At 34.0% G+C, this 27503-nt stretch overlaps 1 protein-coding gene and 3 long non-coding RNA genes across 4 annotated transcripts; 2 read left to right on the forward strand and 2 right to left on the reverse strand.

The window, feature by feature from the left end:
• Positions 1–17706: 17706 nt before the first annotated feature.
• LOC112283926 (metalloendoproteinase 4-MMP) lies at positions 17707–21340 on the reverse strand. The gene is made up of 2 exons (XM_073534929.2): positions 21117–21340; positions 17707–20539 (listed from the first exon to the last, which is right to left on the reverse strand). Exon 2 carries the CDS (start codon positions 20161–20163, stop codon positions 18820–18822), a length of 1344 nt encoding a protein of 447 aa, XP_073391030.1. The 5' UTR covers positions 20164–20539; positions 21117–21340; the 3' UTR covers positions 17707–18819.
• LOC149989116 (uncharacterized) lies at positions 20973–22028 on the forward strand. Its single transcript, XR_016503239.1, has 2 exons — positions 20973–21169; positions 21333–22028. It is a non-coding gene; the product is annotated as an uncharacterized LOC149989116 (long non-coding RNA).
• Positions 22029–24306: 2278 nt separating this feature from the next.
• On the forward strand, positions 24307–25845 carry LOC141045547 (uncharacterized). The gene is made up of 2 exons (XR_012217759.2): positions 24307–24959; positions 25185–25845. It is a non-coding gene; the product is annotated as an uncharacterized LOC141045547 (long non-coding RNA).
• Positions 25550–27411, reverse strand: LOC141045546 (uncharacterized). The gene is made up of 2 exons (XR_012217758.2): positions 27339–27411; positions 25550–25971 (listed from the first exon to the last, which is right to left on the reverse strand). It is a non-coding gene; the product is annotated as an uncharacterized LOC141045546 (long non-coding RNA).
• Between the last annotated feature and the right edge of the window lie 92 nt (positions 27412–27503).

Raw genomic sequence — 27503 nt, forward strand, 5'->3', positions numbered from 1 at the left:
CATAGGAGGTAGTCATTGTCTTCGACCTGGTATGCTCGGTTCTTTATACCTTTCCAAAAGTGAAACATGAAAGACTCGATGAATCTTCATGGATAAAGGTAACTCCAAGCAATAAATTATGTAATTAATTTATTTTTGAATCACAAGTGGTTCCATCCTTTGCTAGTCCAACTTATCACATAACTTGTTGGTTTTTATATTGCGTCGAAGAAGCCATACTTTGTCACCAACTTAGAATGGAGGATGTTCCTTTCTTAATTCATCTACGAATAGCTTATAATATTGTTGAGCCCTTTTTGGATGAGTCTTTATGGTTGCTTGAAGTTTGGCCATCTTTGTAGCAAACTTCTCTATTACTCGATTTACTAACTTTGAAGGCTCTATCATATCCAATTTGTAATGATGACCATAATTTGAGTAGAATGGGGTTTACTTCGTAGATCCATGGATTATGTTGTTATATACAAACTCCACCAATGATAAGTAGGAAGTCCAATCGTCTTATTGATAGTTGATGGTGTACCTCAAATATTGCTCAAGAATTTGGTTGATCCGCTTCATTTGGTCATCAGTTTGAAGGTAGAAGACAAAAGAAAGGTTGATGTGAAGCATAAGAATCTTGAAAAGTACCTTCCAAAATCTTCATACAAATTATAGTCCACAATCTGATATAATGTTATTTGATAAAATGTGATAATGATAGACATTGTCAAAAAAGAGTCTTATCATCTCTTCATCATTAAGTGACTTCTTGCAAGGTATAAAATATGCCAACTTAGTCAATCGATCAACAACTATGAAGATAGTGTCAAATGAATTTGATGGTAGGTGATCTGTAATGAAATCCATAGAGATAGATGACCATAGTTGTCTTAAAATAAGAAGGAGTTGAAGAAGTCCAAAAGGTTGATTTCGAGGGTTCTTTGACCTTGAACAAGTATCACATGATAGTATAAATTTCTTAATGTCCTTTCACATTGTAGGCCACGAAAAGTCTTTAGACAGAAGTTTCAAGGTCTTGTTGAATCCAAAATGTCCAGTTGTAGAGAAGTCATGGCATGTTTAAAGAATGTGTACGTAAGTTGGTCCTTTAAGAATGAACAAACGTTCTTCAAAGAATAAGAAGTTATCTTCATACTTGAATTTAGAAGACTCTTTAAGAAGATTCTTATCAAGATGCTTGATATTCATAACAAGAAGGTCCGTATTTGAGGCTTTACAAATATGATCAAAAAATGATAAATCTTTAAGCATTGATACATTTGTTGCTCAAAGATGAAATTACTAAGGTTTTAATAAGGTTGTCCATTGTTGATCATATGTTGCATCGCTTTCTTTTGGTTTAAGGTAGGAACATCTTGATAATGCATCTGATAACTCTTGTAATACAAAAGTCAAATCTTAATAAAGATATACTCTAACATGCTTAGTAATGGTGTCGCATTATGAGTTTTCTTGCTTGGGAATGCACCAAGCACCTAGCTGTGGAAGGTGAGGTTGTGATTCACAAATAATTAAAAAATCCTAATAAGTTTCATCTATATGAGAAGAATTTAATTCAAATTCCAATTCAAAAGTGCTAAAAAATACTTTGTTTAGTGGCTTCAATGACATATAAACCTCAATTACCTTATTATTTTCATATTTAAGCAATTTAGATTTTTCTTATAAGCTTCAACCCTAATTAGTGAGCTTTGATAAGCTGTAACTTCTAATCTGACTATCTACTTGATGTGAAATTTTGCATGCAATTATCAATGTAAGTCTTTATATGCTCAAGAATTTTTAGCTCAATCTAACTTACAAATTATGAAAAAACCTCTAAAAATTGCACTAATGTCACTTGGCTGCAAACTTTAAAGGTGAAGCAAAAGTTCAAGTAATGATTTCTTCTTCTCCAACTATTAACTTTGACTCAAAATTGGTATGCACCTTGATCTTCAAGTCATTAAATACTATGCCAAATTTCACTTTGATCCGACTTGTAGATCTTTAGATAACACAGAAACCCTATCCAACCCCAAACTGCTAACTTCTGATATGTTCTTGTACTAAAACCCAAATATCTCTCAATTGCACTATTGGATTACCACAAAATTTCACATACATTTAGAACACTCAATTATCCAAGTATTATCAAAATTTTAATTATAGATGTCATATCAATTTTACAAACTAGCTAAGAGTGCTAGCCCTAATTTCATTGCATAAATTCCAAGTTGCAAATACAAACCTTGACTTCCAATGACAATTGCTAATTTTCTTTAAATCTTATCAAAACCAACCTTATGTCTTTGGAACCAGCTCTAACCTAGCTCTCCAATTCTAATCTCTGATATTTGAATAAAACTCTATTTTGCCCTAGGCGGTCATTTTTGTGGCTAGAGGTCTAATTTTGATCCTATCTCACAAATGGTCCACCTCTTGATATCAATTTAACCTATCCTGAGGATTTTTTAGCCCAATTCTATCTTCAACTTGACCTTAGTATCAATCATATCAACCATTTATCTCTTCTATCCTGATTTTATCAATTTATGGCCTTTCTAAGGTAGTAAAAGAGTTTCAACATCCTAGAAGGTAAAAATACTAATTAATATTTATCTACTTGCTATTAAGATAAGAAAATAGATTAAGAGGCTTTTATAAAAGCCTTATTAAAATATGTTGAATTTTTGTTGAATTAATGTAATAGAATATTAATTAATAAATCATTTTTAGTCATATTTTTACCATATATTTGTGTCACATCATGACAACAATTCAATACTTGGGCTGACATAAAGAAATTGATGCTCAATTTATCTTATCTTCAAACATTGAGTCAAGCAATTGACCTTGATGTGAACTATGATAATTAGCTTTTTGAGTTTTGATTTGAGAATTATATAAAAAAATCTCAATTATTATAATTTAATGATGAGATTAATGACTTCTCAATCAAAAAATTTGGAAGTAGAAGACATCCAAATTGTTATAGTACGTTTTAAACCTCTTATCAAATAGGAAAAGACTCATTGTCATCAAGAAGGACTATACTTATATTGTAGAAAAAGTAAGCACACTGCTTAATATTGTCCAAAGAAACGATACAACTACAAAATGAGGAATATTGCTGTCAAAGATGAAAATATGTCAGAAAATAAATTTGTCCAACTACAATAGGGACCGTGCGATTGGAATCTTATACAATTCTTAATAAAGATCCTATTCTCTCCTCAAAATCATTTCTTTGTTTTAGAATAGATATGCATTTAGGATCAAATAATTATAAAGCCTCTACTTTAATAGATTTAGGAGCTTGAGCTTGTTTTTTAGATGAAGAATTTGTTAAAAGTCATAATATACAATTAGTACAAAAAACTAAATCCATACACATAGAAGTCATAGACAGTCGTCCTTTATCTTCTAAAGATGTTATTCATGAAATACTTCTTATAGTTGTAGTAATAAATGGTCATAATAGTTGAGTAATTTTTAATATAATTAGATTTCTTTCTAATCTGATCATTTTAGGTTTATCATGGCTAAAAAAATATAATCTTGTATAGATTAGATTTCTCGTAAACTTGACTTTTCTTCAAATATTATTAAAAAAAAATTTTAATCCAGTAAAAATCTATGAGTCTAGTATAGCTAAACCTGTACTTGTAGGTGCAAAAGCTTTTTTGTATGCTACAAAAAAATGATCATCTTTTGTTATTTACGCCACATCTATTTTAAATGATGGAAAGATTTCAAGTAAAATTCTAAGTTAATATCAAGATTTTCAAGATGATTTTGACAAGAAAAAAAAATGAAGATATTCTCTCAAAGCATCATTCATATGATTGGTCAATCAATCTTAGAGAAAGAACTCAGCCGCCATTTGGTTCAATCTATAATTTATGACAAAATGAGTTGGATGAACTCAAGAAGTATATTCATGAAAACTTAGCCAAGAATTTCATGCACCATTCAAAATCTCCTACAAAAGCTCCTATTTTATTTGTAAAGAAAAAAGATGGATTATTGTAAATGTGTATAGATTATTAAGGACTCAACAAAATTACTATTAAGAATAGATATCCTTTGCTTTTGATATCTAGACTTTTTGATCAATTAAATCAAGCGAAGATCTATATAAAAATAGATCTACAAAGAGCATACAATCTGGTCCTCATTAAAGAAGGAGATGAATGGAAGACTATATTTTGAACAAGGTATGGATACTTTGAATATAATATCATGCCTTTTGGACTCATAAATGCACCAGCTACTTTTCAACATCTTATAAATGATATTTTTTGTGAGTTTCTAGATGATTTTGTTATCTGTTACTTAGACAATATTTTTATCTATTCTAAGAATGTAAAAGAATATGAAGTTCATGTTCGTCATGTGTTACAAAAACTTAGAGATGCGGGATTATATGCCAAGATAAAAAAGTGTGTATTCTACACTACTCAAGTTGACTTCTTAAGATACATCATTTCAAACAATGGTCAAATAATGGATCCTAAAAAAATTCACATAATCATAGACTAGAAGATTCTAAAAACAATAAGAGACGTACAATGTTTTTTGGAATTTGCTAATTACTATTGGATCTTCATCAAGAACTCTTCTTAAGTTGCAATACTACTTACATGCTTAACTTTTAAAGTCAAGCTTGAGTAGAGTAAAGAAGCAAAAGTATCATTTGAAGCTTTGAAGAAAGCTTCTACTTCTGTACTAATCTTCTATTGCATTGACTTCTCCAAAGCATTTTTTATGGAGACAAATGCATCTAACTTTGCCTTGTGTATAGTCTTATCTTAAATAGGAGCAAATGATAAACTTCATCTAATAGCTTTTTATTCAAGAAAATTTTCAGCAGTCGAGATTAATTATGAGATCCACAACAAGGAACTTTTTACAATTATAGATTCTTTTTAAGAATGGCATTATTATTAAGAAAGCACTTCAAGCCTAGTCACCATATATATGGATCACAAGAACCTTGAGTATTTCATGTTAGCATATATTTTGAATCATTGTCAAGCTTGTTAGAGCATGTCTTTATCAAGATTTGAATTTAATATCACTTATTGGCTAGAAAAACAATAAATTTTATCTGATGTCTTTTTTAGACATTCTTTTCTTATACCAAAAGAAAGAAGAGCAACTTTTGACCAACAATAGATAATTTTATTAAAGTCAGAATAATTTCATCTTTGAATAATAAAATCAATATTGACTATTGATTTGACTTTTTTCAAGCAGATCTAAGGAAGTATGTCCTTAGAACTTATTGTTTATGATATTAAAAATAATTCTTTTAAGTCTCAAGATACTTCCAAGTTTTAGTTTAAGGAGAATTTACTCTATTTCAAAAGATGCTTATATATTCTAGAAGGAGAAGCTTGATTAAATTCTCTTGAAGCTTGTCACAATTTCTTTGCAGTAGGATATTTTTGATATAATAAGACTTTGGAGCTTATATCTAAAGATTTTTGGTGGAATCAAATATGAAAGGCTGTTAAAGAATTTATACAAACATGTGATATTTTTTCAAGATCAAAAACTTGTCATCATCGATCTTATGGACTCTTCCAACCATTATCTATACTAGAATAACCATGGTCTTTTGTCTCTATGGATTTTATCATGAATCTTTTAATTTTAAATTCATATGATTCCATATTCATGATTTTAGATCGTTTCACTAAGATGGCATATTTTGTACCATGTACAAAATCTATCACAGATGAAGAAACAGTGAAAGTCTTTCTTGATAATATCTATCACTATCATAGATTACTAAAGAATATTATATTAGACAAAGGAACACAATTTTTATCAAGATTTTAGAGAAATCTTTTCAAGATATTGAAGGTAGATATAAAACTATCTTCAACTTTCTACCCTCAAATTGATGGACAAATAGAATAGATAAATCAAGTTTTAGAGTAGTATTTGAGCTATACCATCAACTATCAACAAGATGATTGAACAACTCTTTTGTCATTGGCAGAGTTTGCTTACAATAATTTGGTACATTCTTCTACTCAACAAATACCTTTCTTTGCCAATTATAGTTATCTTCTCTAATTTGATGCTTTTGACTTTTCAAAAGTTGATAATCGTATAAAAAAAGATGTGGCAAATCGATTGTCAGAGCTATATGCATCAATGAAGGCACAATTAAAAAAAGCTCAAGAATAACAAAAAGCCAGTATAGATGTCTATTACAAGGAACAACCTCAATTCTATATGGGATATAAAATATGGTTACTTCATAATAATATTAAAACTATTCATCCTTGTATGAAGCTAGATTATTGTAGGCTTGGACCATTTTCCATTTTTGAACAGATCAATCTACTTGGTTATCAATTACACCAACCAAAGTCTATGAAAATCCATCATGTGTTCCATATATCTTTACTTGAGCCATACAAGACAATGGATATACAAGGAAGGAAACAAATGCCACCACCTTTTATAGAAGTAGACAATAATGAAGAATTTGAAGTAGAAGAAGTCTTAGATTCAAGGCAATACTGAAATAGGTTAGAATATCTAGTACATTGGCATGGATATGACATTAATGAACGTATATGGAAGCCAGGCAGAAATCTAGCAAATGCATTAGCCAAAGTTAAAGCTTTTCATCAACAATATCTATCAAAATCAAGTTGAAGAGTCAAAAAATTCTTTGTTATAAAGCAAAGCAAGCCCAATGGAGACTTCATTTTATTTTGTATCATTATTTCTTTAGATTTTTTAGTATTTAAAAGATGGAAAATCAACAACCAATAGATTCAACTCAAGAGCTGTCATTTGCTAAGCTATCAGATGAGACATTATGACTATTATAACCTTCAAGACGGCAAAATAAAGATGAAGATGCTCAAAAATGACATGTTCTTTCTTAAATAGATGGAAAGATACAATATGATTTAAACCACAATCTTAGAAGGAACTTCCAGTATTTAGTGATACTTTTGGAGGTAGAAACCATTCTTGATGGTATTACTAATATTTTATTTGAAGAAAGTTATAAAAGCCTCAATAATAATCAAATATCATGGTATTCTTTTTGCCCTGGTATAGAACATTATTGATGGTTGAAGAGACCTATCAACTATCTTTGAAAGAAACAAAGATCAAAGTATGAGGCAAATATAGTTTGGCACATCTTACACTTCATCAACATGTAATCACCGCTCCTCATGGAATTTGTCCCTAGAAGGGGGAGAAATGTCACGGACATACATATTTACCTTGATAATTATCTAGATAGTAAGAATAGGTATAAGTAAGTCAAAATAGATAAATATGATAATATCTTGTGGAAAGCTTCTTAGAAGCTTTATAGACACTGCTTTACCTTTATACATATCTATAGGTGATTGGTAGGTTGAAAACTTGGCCAAGAATGAGGCCACGTTGTCGTGTTGTAACACGAGTACATCATGAAAATATAAACAAAGGGGACTTTTATTAATGTTCAGTTAACTCGAATATTAGAAGCAACGACCGATTCCAGTGCCAATATTCAGGGGCCAGTTCAGACACCCCGTCACAGTCGGTCAAGGCACACTTACCAGTAACAAAATGCTCCGTTCGAGTCCAATAGAAGGAGTCAACAGAATTGAAAGGAGTAAATCGATGACTAAGCGAGCTTGACGCGAAGGACCAATTTGATCCAATTACGGGAACATCCAGGTCTTACTACGGGCCTCTTAGCCAATATGAGACCTGAATTGGTCGGGCGACTCAATGTGGTCCCGATTATGGGAGTTTTGATTCCGTTTCAGGCTGTCCCATTTTCTGTGCTGTTTCAGGGAACGTTGTTTCCAGAAAAAGAACCTTTTAAAAGGCAAAAAATGGAGGAGAAAGCTCTGACGGCGGGAACCAATTCCGGATCCAAAATGGAAGATTGAAGAAATTGAGAGGCTAGGGTTTGAAAGAGGGGAGAATTAGGATTAAAGGGAAAAATAATGATTTGAAGGGTAGGAGAGTTAGCTTCATGCTTCGGGAGGGGAAAAAAAGACAAACAATTGGGATTTTTTTTTCATAGGGTTTTGAGAAGACTGAGGGAATCGTTGTTGAAGTCAGTGTTGTACTGGTGAATCAAGGTTTTAATGAATATTAGTGAATCTCCATACTACCTTCTACAGCCAGACGCATGGTACGTTCTCGAGCAGGAAAGCATGTAATACGACACAAGCGGTGAACCCAACGTGAAAGCTTGAGGTGGAAGGTATTGGATTTCGTTTGATTTTATTTTTATTCTTATGGAGAACGAAAATAAAAAATTTGAAGGATCTTTGGGAGGAGTTTCTGGTGGGGGTTCTTCTAAAGGACAAGGTATACACATGGATCCATCTATTGCTAGTATGTTTCAAGCCTTCTCATTATCAATGTAGCAACAGCAAAGCAATGATCGAAAGGAAGCTTTGGCAACCAAAGCATTGCAAGGAGTAGTCAATAAAATTGATCAATTTGATGGAAGGAATATTTCAAGGTATTTAAGATGTTATGTTCATGAAATGGAATTAAATCGAGTTTCTGAGAAGAAAATGGTTGAATTATTTGGACTTGCTACAATACCAGAGATAAGAGACCATATTACATTGATTACGGATCGTTATGGAAATTCATGGGAGGTTTTTTCACATGCATTGAAAGACGAATATTTCTTGAAAGATATTGATCGCATTACTAAGAAGCTATTTTTGGAATAGATTGAACGGCCTAATAAGAATTTACAAGCAACAGAGCTACTAAGGAAATTTGAGAGGCAGTACTCTCAATTATTGAAGGTAGAAAAATTGACATTGGAGCCGAACAAAGTTGTTCTATTTCTTCAAGCTGCTGATGGAGAATTGCAAGGGAAATTAGAACTCCTTCTTGAAGACAAAGAAGAAGAGGAAGGATTGACAATAAAGTGGAAGAACGTTGAAGATGCGGTGGAGTTCGTTACAAAAAGAGAAAGGAGGAAGGATAGGAGCAATATTCCAAAAACAGTACAAGCACCCAAAGCTCCAGTACATACAACACCACCAACAATGCCTACAGTTCAACCTTCGATATCCTTATTAAAGAAAGCACATATGGGGATGGAAGAAATTATACGAGGAATGCAAGATCTTCAAATCAAATTGGCAAGACTTGAAGAAAATACTTCTACAAATAATTTGAAGAATGTTTCAAAACAAGGATATGTACAAAGATGTATTTGGTATGATGACGCTTCACACACTAAGAAAGATTGCAATGAATTTAATAATATGATATGGCAAGGAATTATTTGCTGGAAAGATGGAAAGATAGCATTAAAAGATAGGAAGGATCTTCTTCAAACCAATTTTGGCAAAGGAGGAATGAGAGCATTGGTTCAAGATTACTTAAAAGAGTATGAAACAGCAGCACGAGAAAGTACAAGTTACGGTGGTAGAGTAGATGATGACCTTGGTGGAAGTACGAAAACTTGTGAGTTTTGGGCTTCTGCCATTTCTACAATGCAAGAAGGGAAATTACCTCGAGAAGCGTTATTGAGGACTACAGCTACATTATAAGGTACAACATGTTGGGAGGATCTTGTTGAGTCTCTTTCAGTTCATACATATATTGCTAAGAGCCAACATGAAGCTTTGATGGAAGAAAAGAGACGAGGAAATTTTGATGATACAAGAGACGGAAATTCTTCTAAGAGGCAAACTCGAGGAGACAAGGCTCGGGAGGCAACTTCACAAGAATTGCCTATAAAGGATACTTCAGCATCATTGGAAGAAAAAACAAGGGAGACAAAAGATAAGGGCAAATCAATTACTTATAAGCTACTTTCTGACATTGAAGCGGCAACAAATTTGAAAGGGGTGTTGGAAAAACGTATATTAAACGCTAAGGTGGAATTCACATTGAAAGAAGTTTTGGAAATTGCAAAGAAGGAGTTTCATGATGTTATCATTGACAGTATTAAGCAAAAGAGGCAATTAATGGGCGAAATTGGAATGAGTCATACTATTGATGCAAGAATATATAAAGATGAAGAAGAGGTTGATATTGGTTATAAGCAACTAACAAATGAAAAGAATGGGTGAAATCAACGAGTACATTTCGAAGATTATAGTGATAAGAAAATAGAAACTTTGAGCCATTATACTCGAAAGTATTGGGCAAGGGCAACTACTGAGGTATTGGTGAAAGTAGGAGATATAGAAGAACCAATTGTTGCTTTAGTCGACCATGGTTCTGAAAAAAATCTTATGTCTAAAGATCTTTATAAGAAGCAAAAATAGCCAATTGATATGGAACATGGATGGACAATATGAGCAGCTAATAACACATGGGGCGAATTATATGGAGCTTGTCCAGATGTCAAAATTCGGATTGGGGATGTTACGACAGAGCAACATTTCTTTGTTCAAGATACAACGTCTTATCCATTGATGTAAGGACAACCTTATATTACGACAGCACGGATGGAAACAAAAGTACTTGACGATAGTTCTGCTTATGCAAGGGTACGTAGCGAAGATGGGAGGGAAGTTGTACAATTTCTAATAGTACCTCCTAACCATGAACGGAATCAAAATAGGTTGAGGGAGAAACTATTGCCAAAGATTGTTGAAGGATTTAAGGATTTTGGAGAGGTACCACTATAAAGCGAGATTATGGAGGTACAAAAGAGGAGGTACTCTCGCTAGATGAAGGTGCCTTTGATGCGAGTTTTATTGGTATTTTGGAGAATGGAAATATTATGTATAAGAAAGTTGATGATTTTAAAAGAAAAGAAAGAAAAAGATTATATGATATTAAAGGAGAATTATGCAAGTTAGATATGGAGCAAGAAGATGAAAGTGATTTGGATAATGAAGGTGACAAAGACGAACTGGACAAAGACGTAGAGAATATATTATAAATCACATAGCAATTGGGTAAATTGGTACATACCGGAGGATGCACAGGTTCAGAGGAGGTGGATGTCGTGTTGTAACAGGAGTATACCGTGAAAATATAAAGAAAGGGGACTTTTATTAATATTCAATTACCTCGAATATTGAGAGCAACGACCGATTCCAGTGCCAGTATTCAGGGGCCAGTTCAGACACCCCGTCACAGTCGGTCAAGGCACACTTATTAGTAACAAAATGCTCCGTTCGAGTCCAATAGTGGGAGTCAACAGAATTGAAAGGACTAAATCGATGACTGAGTGAGCCTAACGTGAAGGACCAATTTGATCCAATTACGGGAACATCCAGGTCTTACTACGGGCCTCTTAGCCAATATGAGACCTGAATTGGTTGGGCGACTCAATGTGGTCCCAATTACAAGAGTTTCGATTCCGTTTCAGGCTGTCCTATTTTCTGTGCCATTTCAAGGAACGTTGTTTCTAGAAAAAGAACCTTTTAAAAAGCAAAAAATGGAAGAGAAAGCTCTGTTGGCGGGAACCAATTCCGGATCCAAGACGGAAGATTGAAGAAATTGAGAGGCTAGGGTTTGAAATAGGGGAGAATTAGGATTAAAGGGGAGAATAAAGATTTGAAGGGTAGGAGAGCTAGCTTCATGCTTCGGGAGGAAAAAAAAAGACAAAGAATTGGGGTTTTTTTTTCATAGGGTTTTGGGAAGATTGAGGGAATCGTTGCTAAAGTCAGTGTTGTACTGGTGAATTGAGATTTTAATGAAGTGGATGTGATTACTCTTGATTTTTTTGTGAAATCAAAGTTACATCTGTGATTGAAGAATTAAAAGGGTGTCTATAGGATTGAGTATGCGGAGTGAATAAAAATTTTTGGATTAATCTAACAAGACAGTCAGTGGATACAAGGTCGTGAGTATAAAGCGGTATCGGAGATTAGTAGATTGGATTATTTGGGGTTCTCTGTAACGTCTAGAGACCTACCGGCTCGGGCAAAAAGGATTTTGGCGAGCAGTCGAAGGACATCCGTGTAGATTTACGATATATTCTTGCAGTCGTTTATATATTAACAGTCAAAAATCAATAGACTGCTTGAATATTAATGAATCTCCATACTACCTTCTATAGCCAGACGCCCGGTGCATTCTTGAGCAGGAAAGCACGTAATACGACAACGTATTGATATGTTGACTACTTGTAGTACAAGATGGACATATGGCACACACTTAGGAAACTTACTTTGCAAATTATATATGTCTCTTGCAAATTGGATGTGTATTAGAGGTCCTATAGCATGTTGCGACATAATTCTTAATTAAGTAGTATATATAGAGGCAAGAATGAGGCCTTCTTCACTTTTGTCAATTCCTTTTTTGCTTTTAGTCTAGTTTCAAGAGTCTCATTTTTTTAGTCTTTGGCAACAGCCATTCCAGTTTTTCTTTGAATATACATACTTTCTTCTATTTTTTCACTTTCTTTTTGACACAGATTCCACAAGTTTATATATCTTCTTCTAGTTTGTGTCCTTGACATAACCAATCAATTAATTACAAACACGTATAAAGTCAAAGCTATGTCTAGAGGATATTATGAAATTAATCTATTTTTATATACTTTTATTTAATCATATAAGTAATTATTAGAGTAAGTATGTATGTTTGTGACACTCAGATAACTAAAATTTAAGATCAATGAATTTTTTTGTGATCTAGACAAATCTACCTTTTAATTGAAGCAAAATCTAGTGAAAAAAATTTAAACTTAAATACCTACACACAATCCAATTTTTGAAGCAATTGAATGATTCAGCAACGAAAATCTTTGTTGAAAGTTCAACATTAAAGTAGGAGAAGGAAGGTGGCTAATATTTGAGAGATTTTGGAAGCTTTTCTTGTAATTGGTAAGTCCGATTCTTTTCAAATTTTGTATGCTTGTTAATTGCTTGTTTATTGGATAAATTTTTAATTAAGATCAATCGTTCAATCACTATTTATTAAAGTTTCAAATTGCAATGGTAATTGATTAAGATTTATTTAAAATTTTCTTGGAGTTGTTTAAGATTTGATTAGGATTTATTTAGAATTTTACTAAAATTAATCTAAGATTTAATATTTAATTAAGATTAAATATTTTATTATAATTTTTTTAGGATTGGTTTAGATTTTAGAATTTATTTAGGATTTATAATATGATTAGGATTTTATTAAGATTTAGGATTTTATTAAAATTTTATTAGGATTTGAGTTAGGATTTGATTATAATTTATTAAGGTTTTAATTAGGATTTAATTAGGATTTGACCTAGGATTTGATTAAGGTTTATTAGGATTTTAATTAGAATTTAATTAAGATTTGACATAAGATTTGATCAAGACTTATTAAGATTTTAATTAGGATTAAATTGAGATTGAATTAAGATTTACTTAGGATTTATTTAGAATTTTTATTTTTAATATTTCAAAAATATTTTCTTTTTTGTTACTTTAAAAATTCATATTTATAATATTTATTTAAGATTTTTTTTTTATATATTTTTTAAAGATTTTTTTATATCCTTTTTGTATTTATTTTGTAACTTCTTGTAAGTTTACTTTGGATTGATTAAAGTTTGATTAGGATTATTAAAGATTAATTAAAATTTATTTAATTATCTATAAGACTTGATAGGATTGTTGTTGCATTTCTACATACCTTCCGCAACTAAGTATCTGATACATTCTCAAGCAAGAATACATGTAATACAATAGCATAAAGACATGAAGTATCAAATATTATTTTTAATATTATAAATTATCTTTTAAACTTAGTGATATTAGACCTACTTTTATTTGAATTATAAGAAATGTCAAGATATATTATAAAATAAAATATTGATGTATTGTGAAAATATTGACCCTATGATTGTATAATTAAACTTCAAGAATGAAATCAACAACCATTTAGACCAATTTATTATTTTTTTAAGTTAAAACTTTCTACTTTAAAGAAATATATTCACTAAAAAATTACAAAATATTTATTTTGTGATCAAAAGTTCTTACAAGTATGCCAATTTACTTTATAAAAGAAAAATATGGATCCTTAAAAATACATGTAGATTATGTAGATCAAAAAACTTATCTATTAAGAATCATTATTCTTTGTATTTGATGTCAAAATTTCTTAATCAATTGAATAAAGCTATAATCTATAAGCTAGAATCCATAAGTTGGTATATTGTAAATAGTTAGATAAATAAAAGACTACTTTAAAAACTATTTATGATCATTTTAAATATAATTTCATGTCATTTAGACTTACAATTTCTTTATTTTTTTTTTAATATTTAATGAATGATGTATTTTATAAATTTATAAATATTTTTTTGTGTATTATTTGAATTTTTTCTATTCTAAAAATATGGAAGAATAATAATAATATATTTGTCTTTTACTACAAAACTTAGAAATGCAAGATAAAATGCTAAGATAGAAAAATGTGTATTTTATACAATTCATGTCAAATTTTTAAGATTTGTCATTTTAAAGGACTATTTATAAATATATTTTAATAAAATAAAAAATATTCTAAACTAGATAATCTTAAGAATTATATATAGTGTTTAATACTTATTAAAATTTATAAATTATTATTAGATATTTTTAAAAAAAAATCTCAAGTTGCTGCTTTATTTATTGATTGAACTTCTAAAGATTTTTTGGAATTGAATAAAAATTTAAAAAATATATTTTAAAGTATAAAATTAACTTATGAGTTTTATTAATAGATTTTATAATATTTTCTTTTACTTAATAAAATTCTTAATAATTAAATTTAATTATAAGATTTATAAAAAAGAACTTTTTCTATTATAGATTCATTCTAAAAATAACATCACTATCTAAAAGGCAATTCTTATTTAATCTTGGTTTATACCAATCATGAAAATTTTAAGTTCTTTATATTATTTTGCATCTTAAATCACTACCAATTACTTTGGAGTATGTCTTTTTTATAATTTTTATTTAATATTATACATCATTTTTAAAAATAAAAAAGCTATTAGATGTCTTGTTTAGACATCCTTATCTTATACCAAAAGAAAGATACAAAGTATAAAATTAAAAATAAATAGCTCTTTTTAAGCTAAATCAATTGCATCTTTGAACCACTAGGTCAAAAATTCTAATTAATACTATTTTTCTTGATGAAGGATATATATATATATATAGATATTTTTTTAATATTAAAAATAATATTTATAATTACTCTAATAAATTTGAGTTTTAAAATAACATTCTTTATTATAAAAGATACTTATATATTTCAAAAGATCAAACACAGTTATATGTACTACAAGCATAATAATTATTCTTTGCTTGTAGTTACATATACTACAATCTTGGTTATCAATTTCAATGAATTTTATTAAAAATATTATAATTTAAAATTCTTATAATTCTATTTTTGTGATGGTAAATGTTTTTGACTAAAATCATATATTTTGTACCTTATCCAAAACTATTATAAATAAAGAAATAACCATTTTTTTAAATAACTATTAATATCATAGAATTTTTAAAAATATTATATATAATTTAGTCCTTAATTTGTATGAAGATTTTAGAAGACATTCTTAAATATATTAAAGCTTAAATTAAAATTATCTTTAACTTTTCATCCTCAAATTGATAGATAAATAGAACATCTAAGTTATGTATTAGATATTTATTTAAAAATTACTATTTATAATTACAAAAAAATTAGAAAAATATTATATAATTAGAAAAACTTTTATGTAGTAATATGATACATTTTTTTATTTAATAAACTATATTTTTATGTAAATTATTGTTATCATCAACTATTTGATACTTTTGACTTCTTAAAACTTAAAAATGTAATAGTAGAGAATTTAAAAAAGAAAATGATTTATTTTCATGCATTAATGAAGATACAATTAAAAAATACTTAAGATTAATAAAAAAATATGATTAAAAGATAAAATAATAAATAAATAAATAAATCCATCTAAAGTTGGTAATAAAGTAATGGTACTTTGTTACAATATTAAGATTAATTGGCCTTGTGAGATGCTAGATTATCAAAGACTTGGCTTATTTATAATCTAAAAATAAAATAATTTAGTTGCATATTAATTGCAATTGTAACAGTCTTTAAAGATACATCTTGTATTTTGTATATTTCTTATTAAGTCTTATATGGCAATCAACATATTGAGAAGAAATCAAGTACTACAATTTTTTATTATAATAGATAATAATAATTATTTTAAAATAGAAGAAGTCTTGGATTTAAAGCAGCTCTAAAAAAACTAAAATATTTCATAAATTAGGAGAAAGATAATATTAATGAATGCTTATAGAAGCCTTGTAAAAATCTTACAAATACATCAAAACTAATTGCTATTTATTAATCAATAATATCTATTAAAACTAAGAATCAATTATTAATGACACAAAAGTAAAAATTAAGAAGAAACAAGTTTAAAGATATCCTTATATTTCTTTTTTGCAACATAGAGAACCAACACTTGATAGATTAATTTTAATAGTTGTTATTTAAAAATAATTAGATAAACACTTATGTTGTTTCAACTAAGACAATATTAAAATTACAATAAAGATCTTTGAAAGAGACATATTATTTCTTACATAAATAATAAGATATAATATCTTTGATGCCACAAACTTTGAAGAGACTTTCAATGCTAATGATACTATTAGAGGTAGATTCTATATCTAATAAAATAAAAATTATATTTTTTGAAGGTAATTATAAATGCCTAAACAATAACCAAATAATTAGATGGTCTTTTTGCCTTGGTATAGGATACTATTAATGGTTGAAGGGACTTATCAACCACCTTTGTGCTAAACATAGATCAATTTTTTTTCTCAACACCATGCAATGAATCTTAGACTTTATTAACTTAAAGTAAAATTTGTCTCTATTTTATAGAATTTTTTTCCAGAAGAAGAAATAATATAATGTATGCCTTAATTAATAAGTAAAAATAAATAAATAAAAATAGATAGAAACATGTATTGATAAAAAAATTGGAAAGTTTTGACAAATAGATTAAATATTTAGACTTGTATAGATATGTCGTGTAGCTATTCAAACTTGTTTTACAAGTTTGTTATCTTTAAAAAGATAGATTGGAAGCAATCTATATCTTAGCCACAAGCCTTATGGTTCTTAAGAAGCTTCCACAAGATCTTTTTTAAATTAGTATATATAGAGGCAAGACTAAGGCCATTTTTAGTCTTATCAATACCTTACTTATATTCTAGTTTTGGTTCAAAATTCTCTAACTTCTTTTTATTTTGCAAAAACTATTTTAATTCTTTTCTATTTTATAACTATTTTTACTTTTTACTTTTTTACTTTTTTCTTCTATAATAATATATAATTATATTATTTTTTGAATTTATCTAAATAAATGTCCTTGAAAAAAATTCCAATAAATATTTTCATGTACTTTAATATGTATCTATTATCTACTTGAAATATATTTGCTTAAAAGTCAAAAAATATCTTGTTGATTGATTTTAAAAAAAACAAAAAAACAAAAACAATAAATTTTTAATTTTATTCAGTAAAGAATTAATTATATATACAAATTTTATAAGATTGTAGATTTAATACTTGTCATGGCATTTATACTACACCAATCTTAAAACTATAAATTATTCATTAGACTATTTTAAAAATATTTTCTTAAAAAATTGAAATTAAGAGAGCAACAACTTAAGTGTTATCATTAGAGTACTCAATATAGCTCTTAAGGGAGACAAGATCCAAAATTATAAGTAGATAAAGCCAATAAGCCAATCATTCATATATAATGTTCAACTACATTTGTGTAAAAGTGTACATCAAAACTAAGAAGAAGTGGAAATAAAAACATATCTCAATATAACTAAATCCTTATACAAGTACAACTAGCTTATTAAAACATATCAATTGGCTAAAGTTGTTCTAGAACATATTCCTACATTTCTACTAGCCTAAATTGTAACATGAAATTTGGCATTCTAGATGTAAAAGGTGCACAAATTAGAGTTGCATGTGATTTGCATGTGATTTTAATACAGAGTTTCACTTGCAATTTTCTGCTCTGTTAGACTTGACACTTGCCTCGACACTCTCATGTCTTTCGAAACGGACATTTTTTGTTGTTTACCTGGTGCAATGGAAAAATTAGAACTTCACTGATAGACCTTCTATAATGATATGCCTATCACTATGCGTGATGATTGTTCATCAATCAAAGCTTGAAGGCAAGATTTCTTTGGAAGCAATGGCTCCTTCGTTGCTGAACTCTTCCCGCGTCAGTAAGAGGAGTGCCGTTTCGGTATTTCAGGTGGTGCTTGAAGATGCTTCACCGTAGCTTAGTTATAAAAGCAAATTTTCAATCGACTGTTGGTTCGAGAAATAGATCCTAAAATACGTCTTCACTGGAATTTTGTATGATTTCCCAGCTCGTGCAGACTCACCTAACTTAGCATTTTACCTAGAACTTCGGATACTTGACAGAAATGAACCGTTAACCAGAGTAGGCCACCAGACGAAAGGATGAACCAATGCCAAGACTACAGGCACTCAAAAGCGTCGGAGGTACACCCCCTGTGTTTTAACTCTTGCTAACTTGGCTTTAATTGATGTTAACCTAAAACCCGAAGAATAATCTTGGAGGTTCTGAAGACATTATCACTTGTATGTCTTTCATCTGGTCGTTTTGTTGTCAACACGGTACTGAGACAATGACGCCCAAATTCTGGAGATTAGCAAGTTGTGATTATCAGCGTAATGAAGAAAACTATCTTGAAGAGAGGTATATCGCAGATTGTCTACACACATCGGTTGCCGATAAACTAATCTGCATCAGATCTGCATGATCATCCATCACGTCCTCATTTAGTGCTACACGTGCTTCCTCATCAAAGAGATGAAATTCAAGAAAAGTAGGAAGATTTGGGAGGACAAATTTAAGCGCACAGTATTTGCATGATCCACAGCGAAGTGGGGAGGGGGAGCATTCACAGCAGCTAATCCATACAGCTGCCGGACACCTTGCACATCATCGTCTGAAAGCTCGCGCTTGGTGTGGCGCGGCGAAATGCTAGGAAACATTACCGACTTCTTCATCGGCGAATGAGCAAGACCGATCACGTGGCCTACTTCATGGATAGCCACGGATGTTAGATCTAACGCTTGCGGAGACTTATCCGAATTCACGTCGACAGACCAGAATTCTGCATCGTCAAAATGGACCCTGCCGTCTTCCGGAGAGAAGGCATGGGCGATGATGCCCAACACCCCATCAAAGTTCTGGGCATCACCGTGCTCCCCAGCAACGAAACAGATCTTAACATCTGCGGAATGATAATCTTGCACTTCTGTAAAGTTGAACATGGACACTGTTGCAGCCCACAACTGAAATGCATGCGTGAACGCAGACCGAATGTCGTCCCTTGACAGGCGCTGCGTCACCATTGATGGAGATAACGCCCACGTGAGCTTGAATCGGGAATTCCACCGCGGGTTTCCAGGGAAGTACGCGAATCTGGTGACCTTTCTCAGTGTGCCGCTACCAGCAATCACTTCATTTTCGCTTGTCACATGATCACCATGGTTTGAAAACTCAGCTGTTGTCAAGTCATCCTCCGAAGCATTGATCACATCGACTGCTGTAAACTTACGCGGGGTTGAGTGGCATCGACTCTGCACGTAATCTGGGTGACCGCACCTTGGCTCCCCAACTGCTGAATAAGTGACGGCGTCCAACTTCTTTGTCACTGGAAGTGCCAAACTCTTTTGTAGCAGCCCAATGGCGTCGCTCATCTCTTTCAGAATTGGGCTTGTACTTTCTCTGTTTGCGTTCAAGTACCCATACTGCTGCATGTACTGCTTCAAAGCTTCGAGGGCTTGTGGGGCTTCGTGCGCTTCGGTGTTCGTCAAAGGATGTTGATCAGTATCATCAAACTGAGGTGGCGGTCCCGTTAAATGACCATCAAGCGATGATCCATGCTCATAACCACACACAAGCTTAGTGAACAGCAGTATAACGCACAGTAATGCAGCCAAACCTGGAGATTGGAAATCCAGATGATTTTTCCTGATCATTTGTTCAGGCTCTTTCGGGATTGTTGTTTCGATAGCTGGGTAACTACCTTGACGGTAGAGTGGTCTGGGGATGGCTTTGAGTAGTGCTGCTGCCTTGTGGATGTGAGGCCTGAGCATATAAAAGGTTCTGATCAAGAGCATTCACGAAGTTGGTGATGAGTACCCCTACTATATACGTTGCCACAACACCGACAAAGCGGAATCGGAGGGTCATGTTGTCGAAAAAAATCCTGACACAGCATAAATTGTCGTATCTCTGACCAATCCGTCCCAAAATCACTCGGGGAGTTCCTGTAATCTGACGGCTGCCCTAATCACATGAGTAGCCATAAGCGGCATAACTGAAGCCGAGATGATCGTGATCTTTTGTCTTTGTGTCCTGGAATTTGAACCGAATCTTCTCCAGAAGACCCCAACCTTTCGAACAAACTAACCTTCAGCTCACGAACATCAGAAAATGGCCAAAATAAACAAAAATCCTTCCGTGTACTGGATTGTTGAGATCCACTTGTAAGATCTGAAGGAAAAAGGATTTTCAATGAGCTCAAAGACTAAGATGGGAATGCTTAAAACTAACCCGAGGGCATAACTCTAGAGGTATGCAAGAGAGCATCAATCACGACAACCGAAGAAAGGCTATATATTGAAGAGAATTCAATTGACCTTGACGAAAGGTATCCATCCGACCCTTGCTAGCAACAGTAAAGCCAAAATCATCAGGACCAGAAGATCACGTTTGTAACATCTACTTGCAAGGAACGAACCCTGAAGGACGCACACGCAATTTCACTTGAAAATTGGACGAGGATATAGTCCTTAAAGCAAAAAGTGCAAGCCATCCAAACCAGAACAATTGGCCACCATCCTCACACACAAGAAGTTGGCCTGTTTTATATTGGCCTTACAGGACGCATGCATAAATTAAAAAGCAGAAAGAGACAAACGGCCCGGATGTTCGAGGGCGTTTCTATGCTCTCCCTTAAAAATCGGAATGGTAGGCATGCTAACAGAATGGTGGAATGACACTATCTAAGCCTTCAGAGGAATGCACTTGCGAAGCGAAGGGGGAGGTAACGGGGTTGCAACTGCCATACCCACCAACCACCTCAGCGGTTGCGCAGGCCATTCTTCGTTCAGCTGATTCCAGGTTCGCTCACCCACTCCTCCGGAGCCTGTGAACCAATCAGGGTCCGTGGTTGGGTTCCCAATCCTCAACCACAAATGAACAACTGTAATGTTACGTGAACTCAGTGACAGCGCTCTAAAAGTCGAGATTGACCAAGTGCGCTCACACTTACGCGTGTGTTCAGATACTAGCTCTGCTCCCTTGGAAGACACCCGCAAGCGTGTCGGCAGCTGTGCACGACGGTCTCGTACTGGGTCGAGCGGAATCAATCACGAAAAACCCACCAAAATGGTAGAATGTTTTTTTCCGCACCCCTTCGTATGGTTATGGATTAACATGCTTCGAAACACCTTGACTAATCATGGTGATTGCACAGGTTGCAATGCACAAAGATTCCATAATGGATAGAAAGTCACATATGTATGGATAGAAACAATCTCAAATTTCTGGATACTGAACGCTTCAGGCGTCATGAATACACTCTTTCAGGGAATACCTGGAGAAGATGAATATTTTTTTGAAAGAATAGTGTGGGGAGATGTAGAAAGTTGAACATCTCTGATGCTAATCATTGGTGCATCAGTAACAATTTTCCATCCTGGCCTACATAAAACACTAGTATGCACAAAGTCCTACTCTACAAGCCTGGCTCTAAAGGAAGATCTAATTCAGAACATTGCAAATCAAGGTGTAACCACAAGGCATATCTACCTGCATCAATAACGCAGGGCATGTTAACCTCCAAACCCCTGCCTGATGCCTTCCGGAGCAAACACATATACTCGCTGAGCAATCGTAAGAGGACGGTAACAAGAGCACCTGTGTAAAACACAGATTCAATCTGCTATCTGAACAGCCACATTAATTTGTGGCTCATCTGTTGGAAAAAAATCTATAGGATGGCGGAGACAATCTTGATAAATTATTACACCTCAGCGAGTAAGTATGATTTCCCAAGCGGCTCGCTGTAAGGAAAGTGAAACTTGGATTGATATCGCATCTCGTAAACTACGAGATATTAAAGCGCTTCAAGAGTGCAGTCTTCATTGCCTAAATCTCTTGCAAATTCAATAAGCTCTATTGCATTTTGGCTCACCGTTTTCTGAGGCAGAATTTTCCAAAAGAAGCTAAAAAAATTTCTGCGTTGTGCATCGCCTTTCTCGCCACTGATGTTCCGCTCTGGTTCTGGATCCTTGAGAACGAATCTTGCTCGTATTGCATGATCCTTTCTATAATTCTGTCCAAGGCGACAGCAGGAACCAATCACTACGACAAGGTCTCATGTACTATTCAGGCATTGAAACCCTAGCCTACAAGTGAAAGCTTACAAACAGACCTAATTGATGACATGAACGCGAATAGGCTGGTGTAACATACTCCTCGCCTAAATTATGAATTGCGGTAATGGATGCACCCAAACAGCCATTAGCTACCCAAACAGCCCGACAATGTTATAACAATTGAGCTTTCTTACTATGAGAACTTGGTTGTAGGAGAGGGTGATGTAGGAAAAGATACCTCAACGTGCTTGTGATAATACCGCCAGTCGTTATGTGGTCGCTTCTTTTCCGAAGAACTGTCCAAGCCCTCCCAATTAAACGCACCATTAAAGTTCTCAACTCCACGAAACGTGTCTGCCACGGGATCCATTTCCGCACCTGCTACCAGGGACAAGCTACTCTCCTCGACGAACTGACGAACATCCGTGAGCCGAGGGGCGTCAAGGTCGGCATAAACCTTGATCTCGGGTTCCCGGAACCCACTGCAGCACCACTTCGTCCCCATTCTATATTTTACGGTTTGTATGACCCAAAGAGTGTGAACGCTGTTGAAAATTACGCAGTACTCGTGCTGTTGCGACCCTAACAAATGGAATTCCGGACAAACAGATAGACAGTCTATAGATTTGCTCACATGCGCTGATTTGCAATTAGAGAGGTAAAGACACAAAACAGAGAAAGTATAAAAGATAGAGACAGAAGAGAGAATGCCTCGAGGCAAATACCACAAACGCTTAGCTCAACAACTCTGATGTACCAACACCTGATTCGCCTCCCTGCCCAAAAGACTCTTCCCGATCCATCGAATCCGTTGCTACTGCTCCAAATCTTACCACAACTTCACCAAGGTTCCAACACTACAACACCAAAGCCTTTGAATAAATTATGCACCATCCCGATTCTTACTCTCGATACTCTGCGAGTGAAACCTGTTTCCTAAAACACGACCAAACCGATCCCCCCTGTCCTGAAATTGGCTTAACCACTGCCTTCCTCAAATTGGGACCATTACAAATGCATCACATACTTCTCATCTCGATTGAATTCCCTCGTCTCCCTCTCTCTTCCCCTTCTCTCCACAAACACCAGTGTAGACACATTATCTTCATGATCTGATTCTACCCATCTTCTGAACACCTTCCCTGGACGCTGAAACCTCCGAAGTAATGTCGTGGCCATCTCTGATCAGGGTTCATCAATCACCCCACTTTCCTAGTAAAAACCACCGAGGCTGTCTGCGACACTTCAGATAATAATAAATTGAATTTTCTGCGGCATCAGCCTCGTATGCTCAATACTATTATAAACATCGAGAGCTCTCTCGCCCACATTTTCTGGGCTCACATGGGGGAATTTGTCGTGTTCTTGATGGCTTCAAATGACAGGTGAGATGTTTCGAAGAAACCAGGAATAAATATACATGAATTTAGTATCAACGTTTGTTAATTTTGGTCTGAATTATATTTCTCTTTATTGTGGCTGACAGTCGCACCCTGGTAGCAGCCTTGAAAATTCCTTGGACGTCCAACACCGTCAAACAATCCAGACTTAGAAAAACTTAACGGTGAGGTTGCAAGTTGTGTGCAGACAGAGTAAAAATAAATTAATAAATAATATAGCAACTTACGGAGGAGAGAGAGTAGGCGAATTTCAAAATCCAGATTGCAAACTAGTGGATCGCATTTCTATAGAATTGCCCTATCAGAAGCCCTTGAAAAGCATATTTCTTGTAACTTGTCCTCAACCACAATTCTCATGTTTTGTGAAGTCTCTGGCTTGCTGTGTATTTTATGAGACAATGTCTAAAACCTCATCCACTCATTTTGCATTCGACATTGAACGAGATACACAAGCATTACAAAAAGCTCTGATCAAAGACGTAAGATGGATGGTGTCTTCTTCCTTTTCTTCTACACCAAGTAACCATGATGTAGAAAACCATTTTGTACTGTACTCCATCCTTATCCCAATTTGCCACAACACTCAATGATGCTGGTGTGTAATGAAGAGGTAGCAAAGGAGACAGGATTGACTTAACTTGCTGGGTGATCCATACTAAAATGCTACTATCTGAAGAAAGTGAGAATTTCTGCAAATAGTGAGATTCATTCCAGGTGGTATTTTAACGTGAGCATGCAGACCCATAATGCACTAAGGAGATCTGCTTAATAAATCCTCCGTTCCTCTAGATTTTTCTTGATTGAGCAAATCTCGCGTATTTTTAATGGTGCTCAGTGCGTAAAAAGCTCGCAGGCATCTGTCGTCGTGAGACTTATCTCTGAGCATGTTAGCACAGAAGATTCAAATGCCTGATAAGGTTCTTCGACCAAGAGTGATTTCAGGAGTCTCATTTCTTCTGCTCGTTGACATGTTTTTAATGGGCTTGTTTACGTTAGTGGCAGCTTCAATCATGGAGAAACAATTATATGGTGGGTACTAGAACAACTGGCGAATTCGACGGATTAATGGAATATGCCCTGGCAGAGTGACCAGACATGCAAATAGTCCCGACAATCCTGGGGCTTCACAAGGTATGGGTGTGAACAAATGAATGAGTTTCAGTTCGAGATCATACTTTTCAGCGGTCGTAGTTGGAACAAGAAATTACAATCAGGATTTCCGCGCTTTCTGTGCCTTTATTAGTCAACACTGTATTTCCGAAGTTTGCATTGACGTACAACTGTAAGGTGTAGTGTAAGATTCAAGTCGTGGACACCGCAACGTTGAAACATAGCTGATTCATTTTTCTATTATAGGCAGCCTTTGAAGCTTCCGCACCCGAGGAAAAACTTGTGAACGAAATTGTGAGTAGGAGCTGCTTTGGTAAGAACGCATTGTTCAGAGTTATTAATTGCTAAATTGCTAAATGAAAGTTCTTACAGTAAATTAAATTTAATCCATCCGCAACTTTTGTGTTATTTATTTCGCAACCCACTTCTCTTTCTTACTTTATATGATTATCTTATCTGAAAAAAACTTGTGTGGAGGAAAATTTAACACCATGCAATGAAATGAATTTAATACGAAAAGCCAAATCAATTCATGAACTGATTCCACACGAAAATTTCGCATGCAGAACAATACAAACCAAAGGTTTAGGGTTTAGGGTTCAGGAATCAGATGCTAAATAACCAACAAAATGACTTCATAAACACAAACCACAGAACATGGGTACGCCTCGTAACAATCACCCGGAAGCATTTTCATGTTTGGATCCAGTAAAGACAGCTTGGTGCTCGCAAAAGCACACAGCAATACTGCTCCGCAGCCATGTAATCTGTGATTCCTCTGACGTATGTTCAAGAAATCTATCTCCTTAAAACTATATGATGCTAATTTAAGGATCAGCTCTAATCGAAGTCGAGCTCAAGAGACTCATCTTGCTTTGAGACGAGTGCAAAAATGTAGGGTGTGACCCGGATAGCGCATATCCATATGCCAAGGTATGTAAGATGCTTCTTGAGCGTCTTGTGGGCCTCAGCCTTGTCTGGCCTTCGTGGTATACCCCCGAGAAACATGGTCACTTTTCTCTTTTACTGCTTTCTGCAAGACAAAAACTTGCTTCAGGATACTGAATTGTACGCAAATCCACTGTACACATTCACAAATGGTTGACCACAGTACGAGCGGTGATACCACATTGTAGCGTATCTTCTACAAAGAGGACACAAATTGAAATACAACTATCTATTAGTTTACATACTACAATTTGCTAGTTATGTGAACTGAGACAGGAACCGATGTCTCTTCCTTCCTAAAGCGTTTACGCGGATTTTTAGAATTCTCTCCACTACAGGTTGGGAATTAACAGCAATGAAGTAGTAGGTCTGAATTGTCCTAAAATTAGTATAAACATCTCAAACAGTTCAATGAACGCTGAATCTCTCTCTCTCTCTCTCTCTCTCTCTCTCTCTCTCTATCTATCTATCTATGTATCTATCTATCTATCTATATATATATATCCAGTGAAGAATGCAACACCACAGCAAAGCTGCAAGTATGATTGTTATTATGCATTCATCTGCCTCGAAAAGAGACTCGACCACGTTCTGACAAATATATTATACAACAAATCCAAGCCCGGGAATTCTACAGAGATAGTACAAATATGGACTTTGAACCAGAATCATCCACCCATGAAGTCCCAGAGTTAGAAAGTGGCAGGGTCTTGCATTTAGAAATACACCAGTTCTTTTCCAATCTCTGTACAAAATAACTGCAACTTCAAATGCTAACATGTATTACTTTTAGGATCAAAACAGTAGTGACTTCATTATCACCAAATCATTGAAAGGTTCCCCCAATGCTCATACAACTAAATTATCGATCACTAAAGCCAATGTGAGACAATTGTACACGGGAGGTTCAAAACGATCAACCTTGCTGACAACCAATTTCGGGCGTCTGATCTGCTTCACAAGTTTCAGAAGCTACATGCCCTAAAGATTCCTGATTGGATCATGAGACTAATTATTCCTGAACTATGCTGAACACTCCCGGACCAATAACATCCAGGAAATCTTCGAACGGATTGACCAGGTTCTGAATGCAAAACCAAGCATCGTGCACGAAAAAAACTACGCCCTATTTTCCCAGTATCTTAAATTTCGCTTCACGCAGACAGAAAACGACACCACCACGTTACCAGAAACACGCTCAGCCAGTCCCCCGATGCCACTATCCGCGATAGCCCGAAGCTCGTGCTTCGGCTTCGAACAAGAAGGATGACGCATGGCGAGAATGGAGATTCATCAACTTCATCTACCCCCTCCACAAAACGGTCACCAAACCCTAAAACAGCACATAGTCTAATAATCGATAGAAAAGCTACATCCCACAGAATACGAAAAAAAAAAAAACAAAACAAAACAAAAACAAAAAAACTGCGGATTAGAGGTCTTGAGACGTACCGGGCAGGTCAACTGCTACACAGCAGAATGCAAAAACGCCAACAACAGATTGTAATCGAGGAAGATTAGAGAAGAGAGAGTCGAATGTTAGGACATTGAGGGAGACAGCGAGCCATTTCGAAAACACGACCTGATTCCAACGGTGTTGGGTTCCGATCCAAGCCG

Source organism: Physcomitrium patens, chromosome 6 (assembly GCF_059467195.1).
Source record: "Physcomitrium patens ecotype Gransden chromosome 6, ASM5946719v1, whole genome shotgun sequence".
Lineage (NCBI taxonomy): Eukaryota > Viridiplantae > Streptophyta > Bryopsida > Funariales > Funariaceae > Physcomitrium > Physcomitrium patens.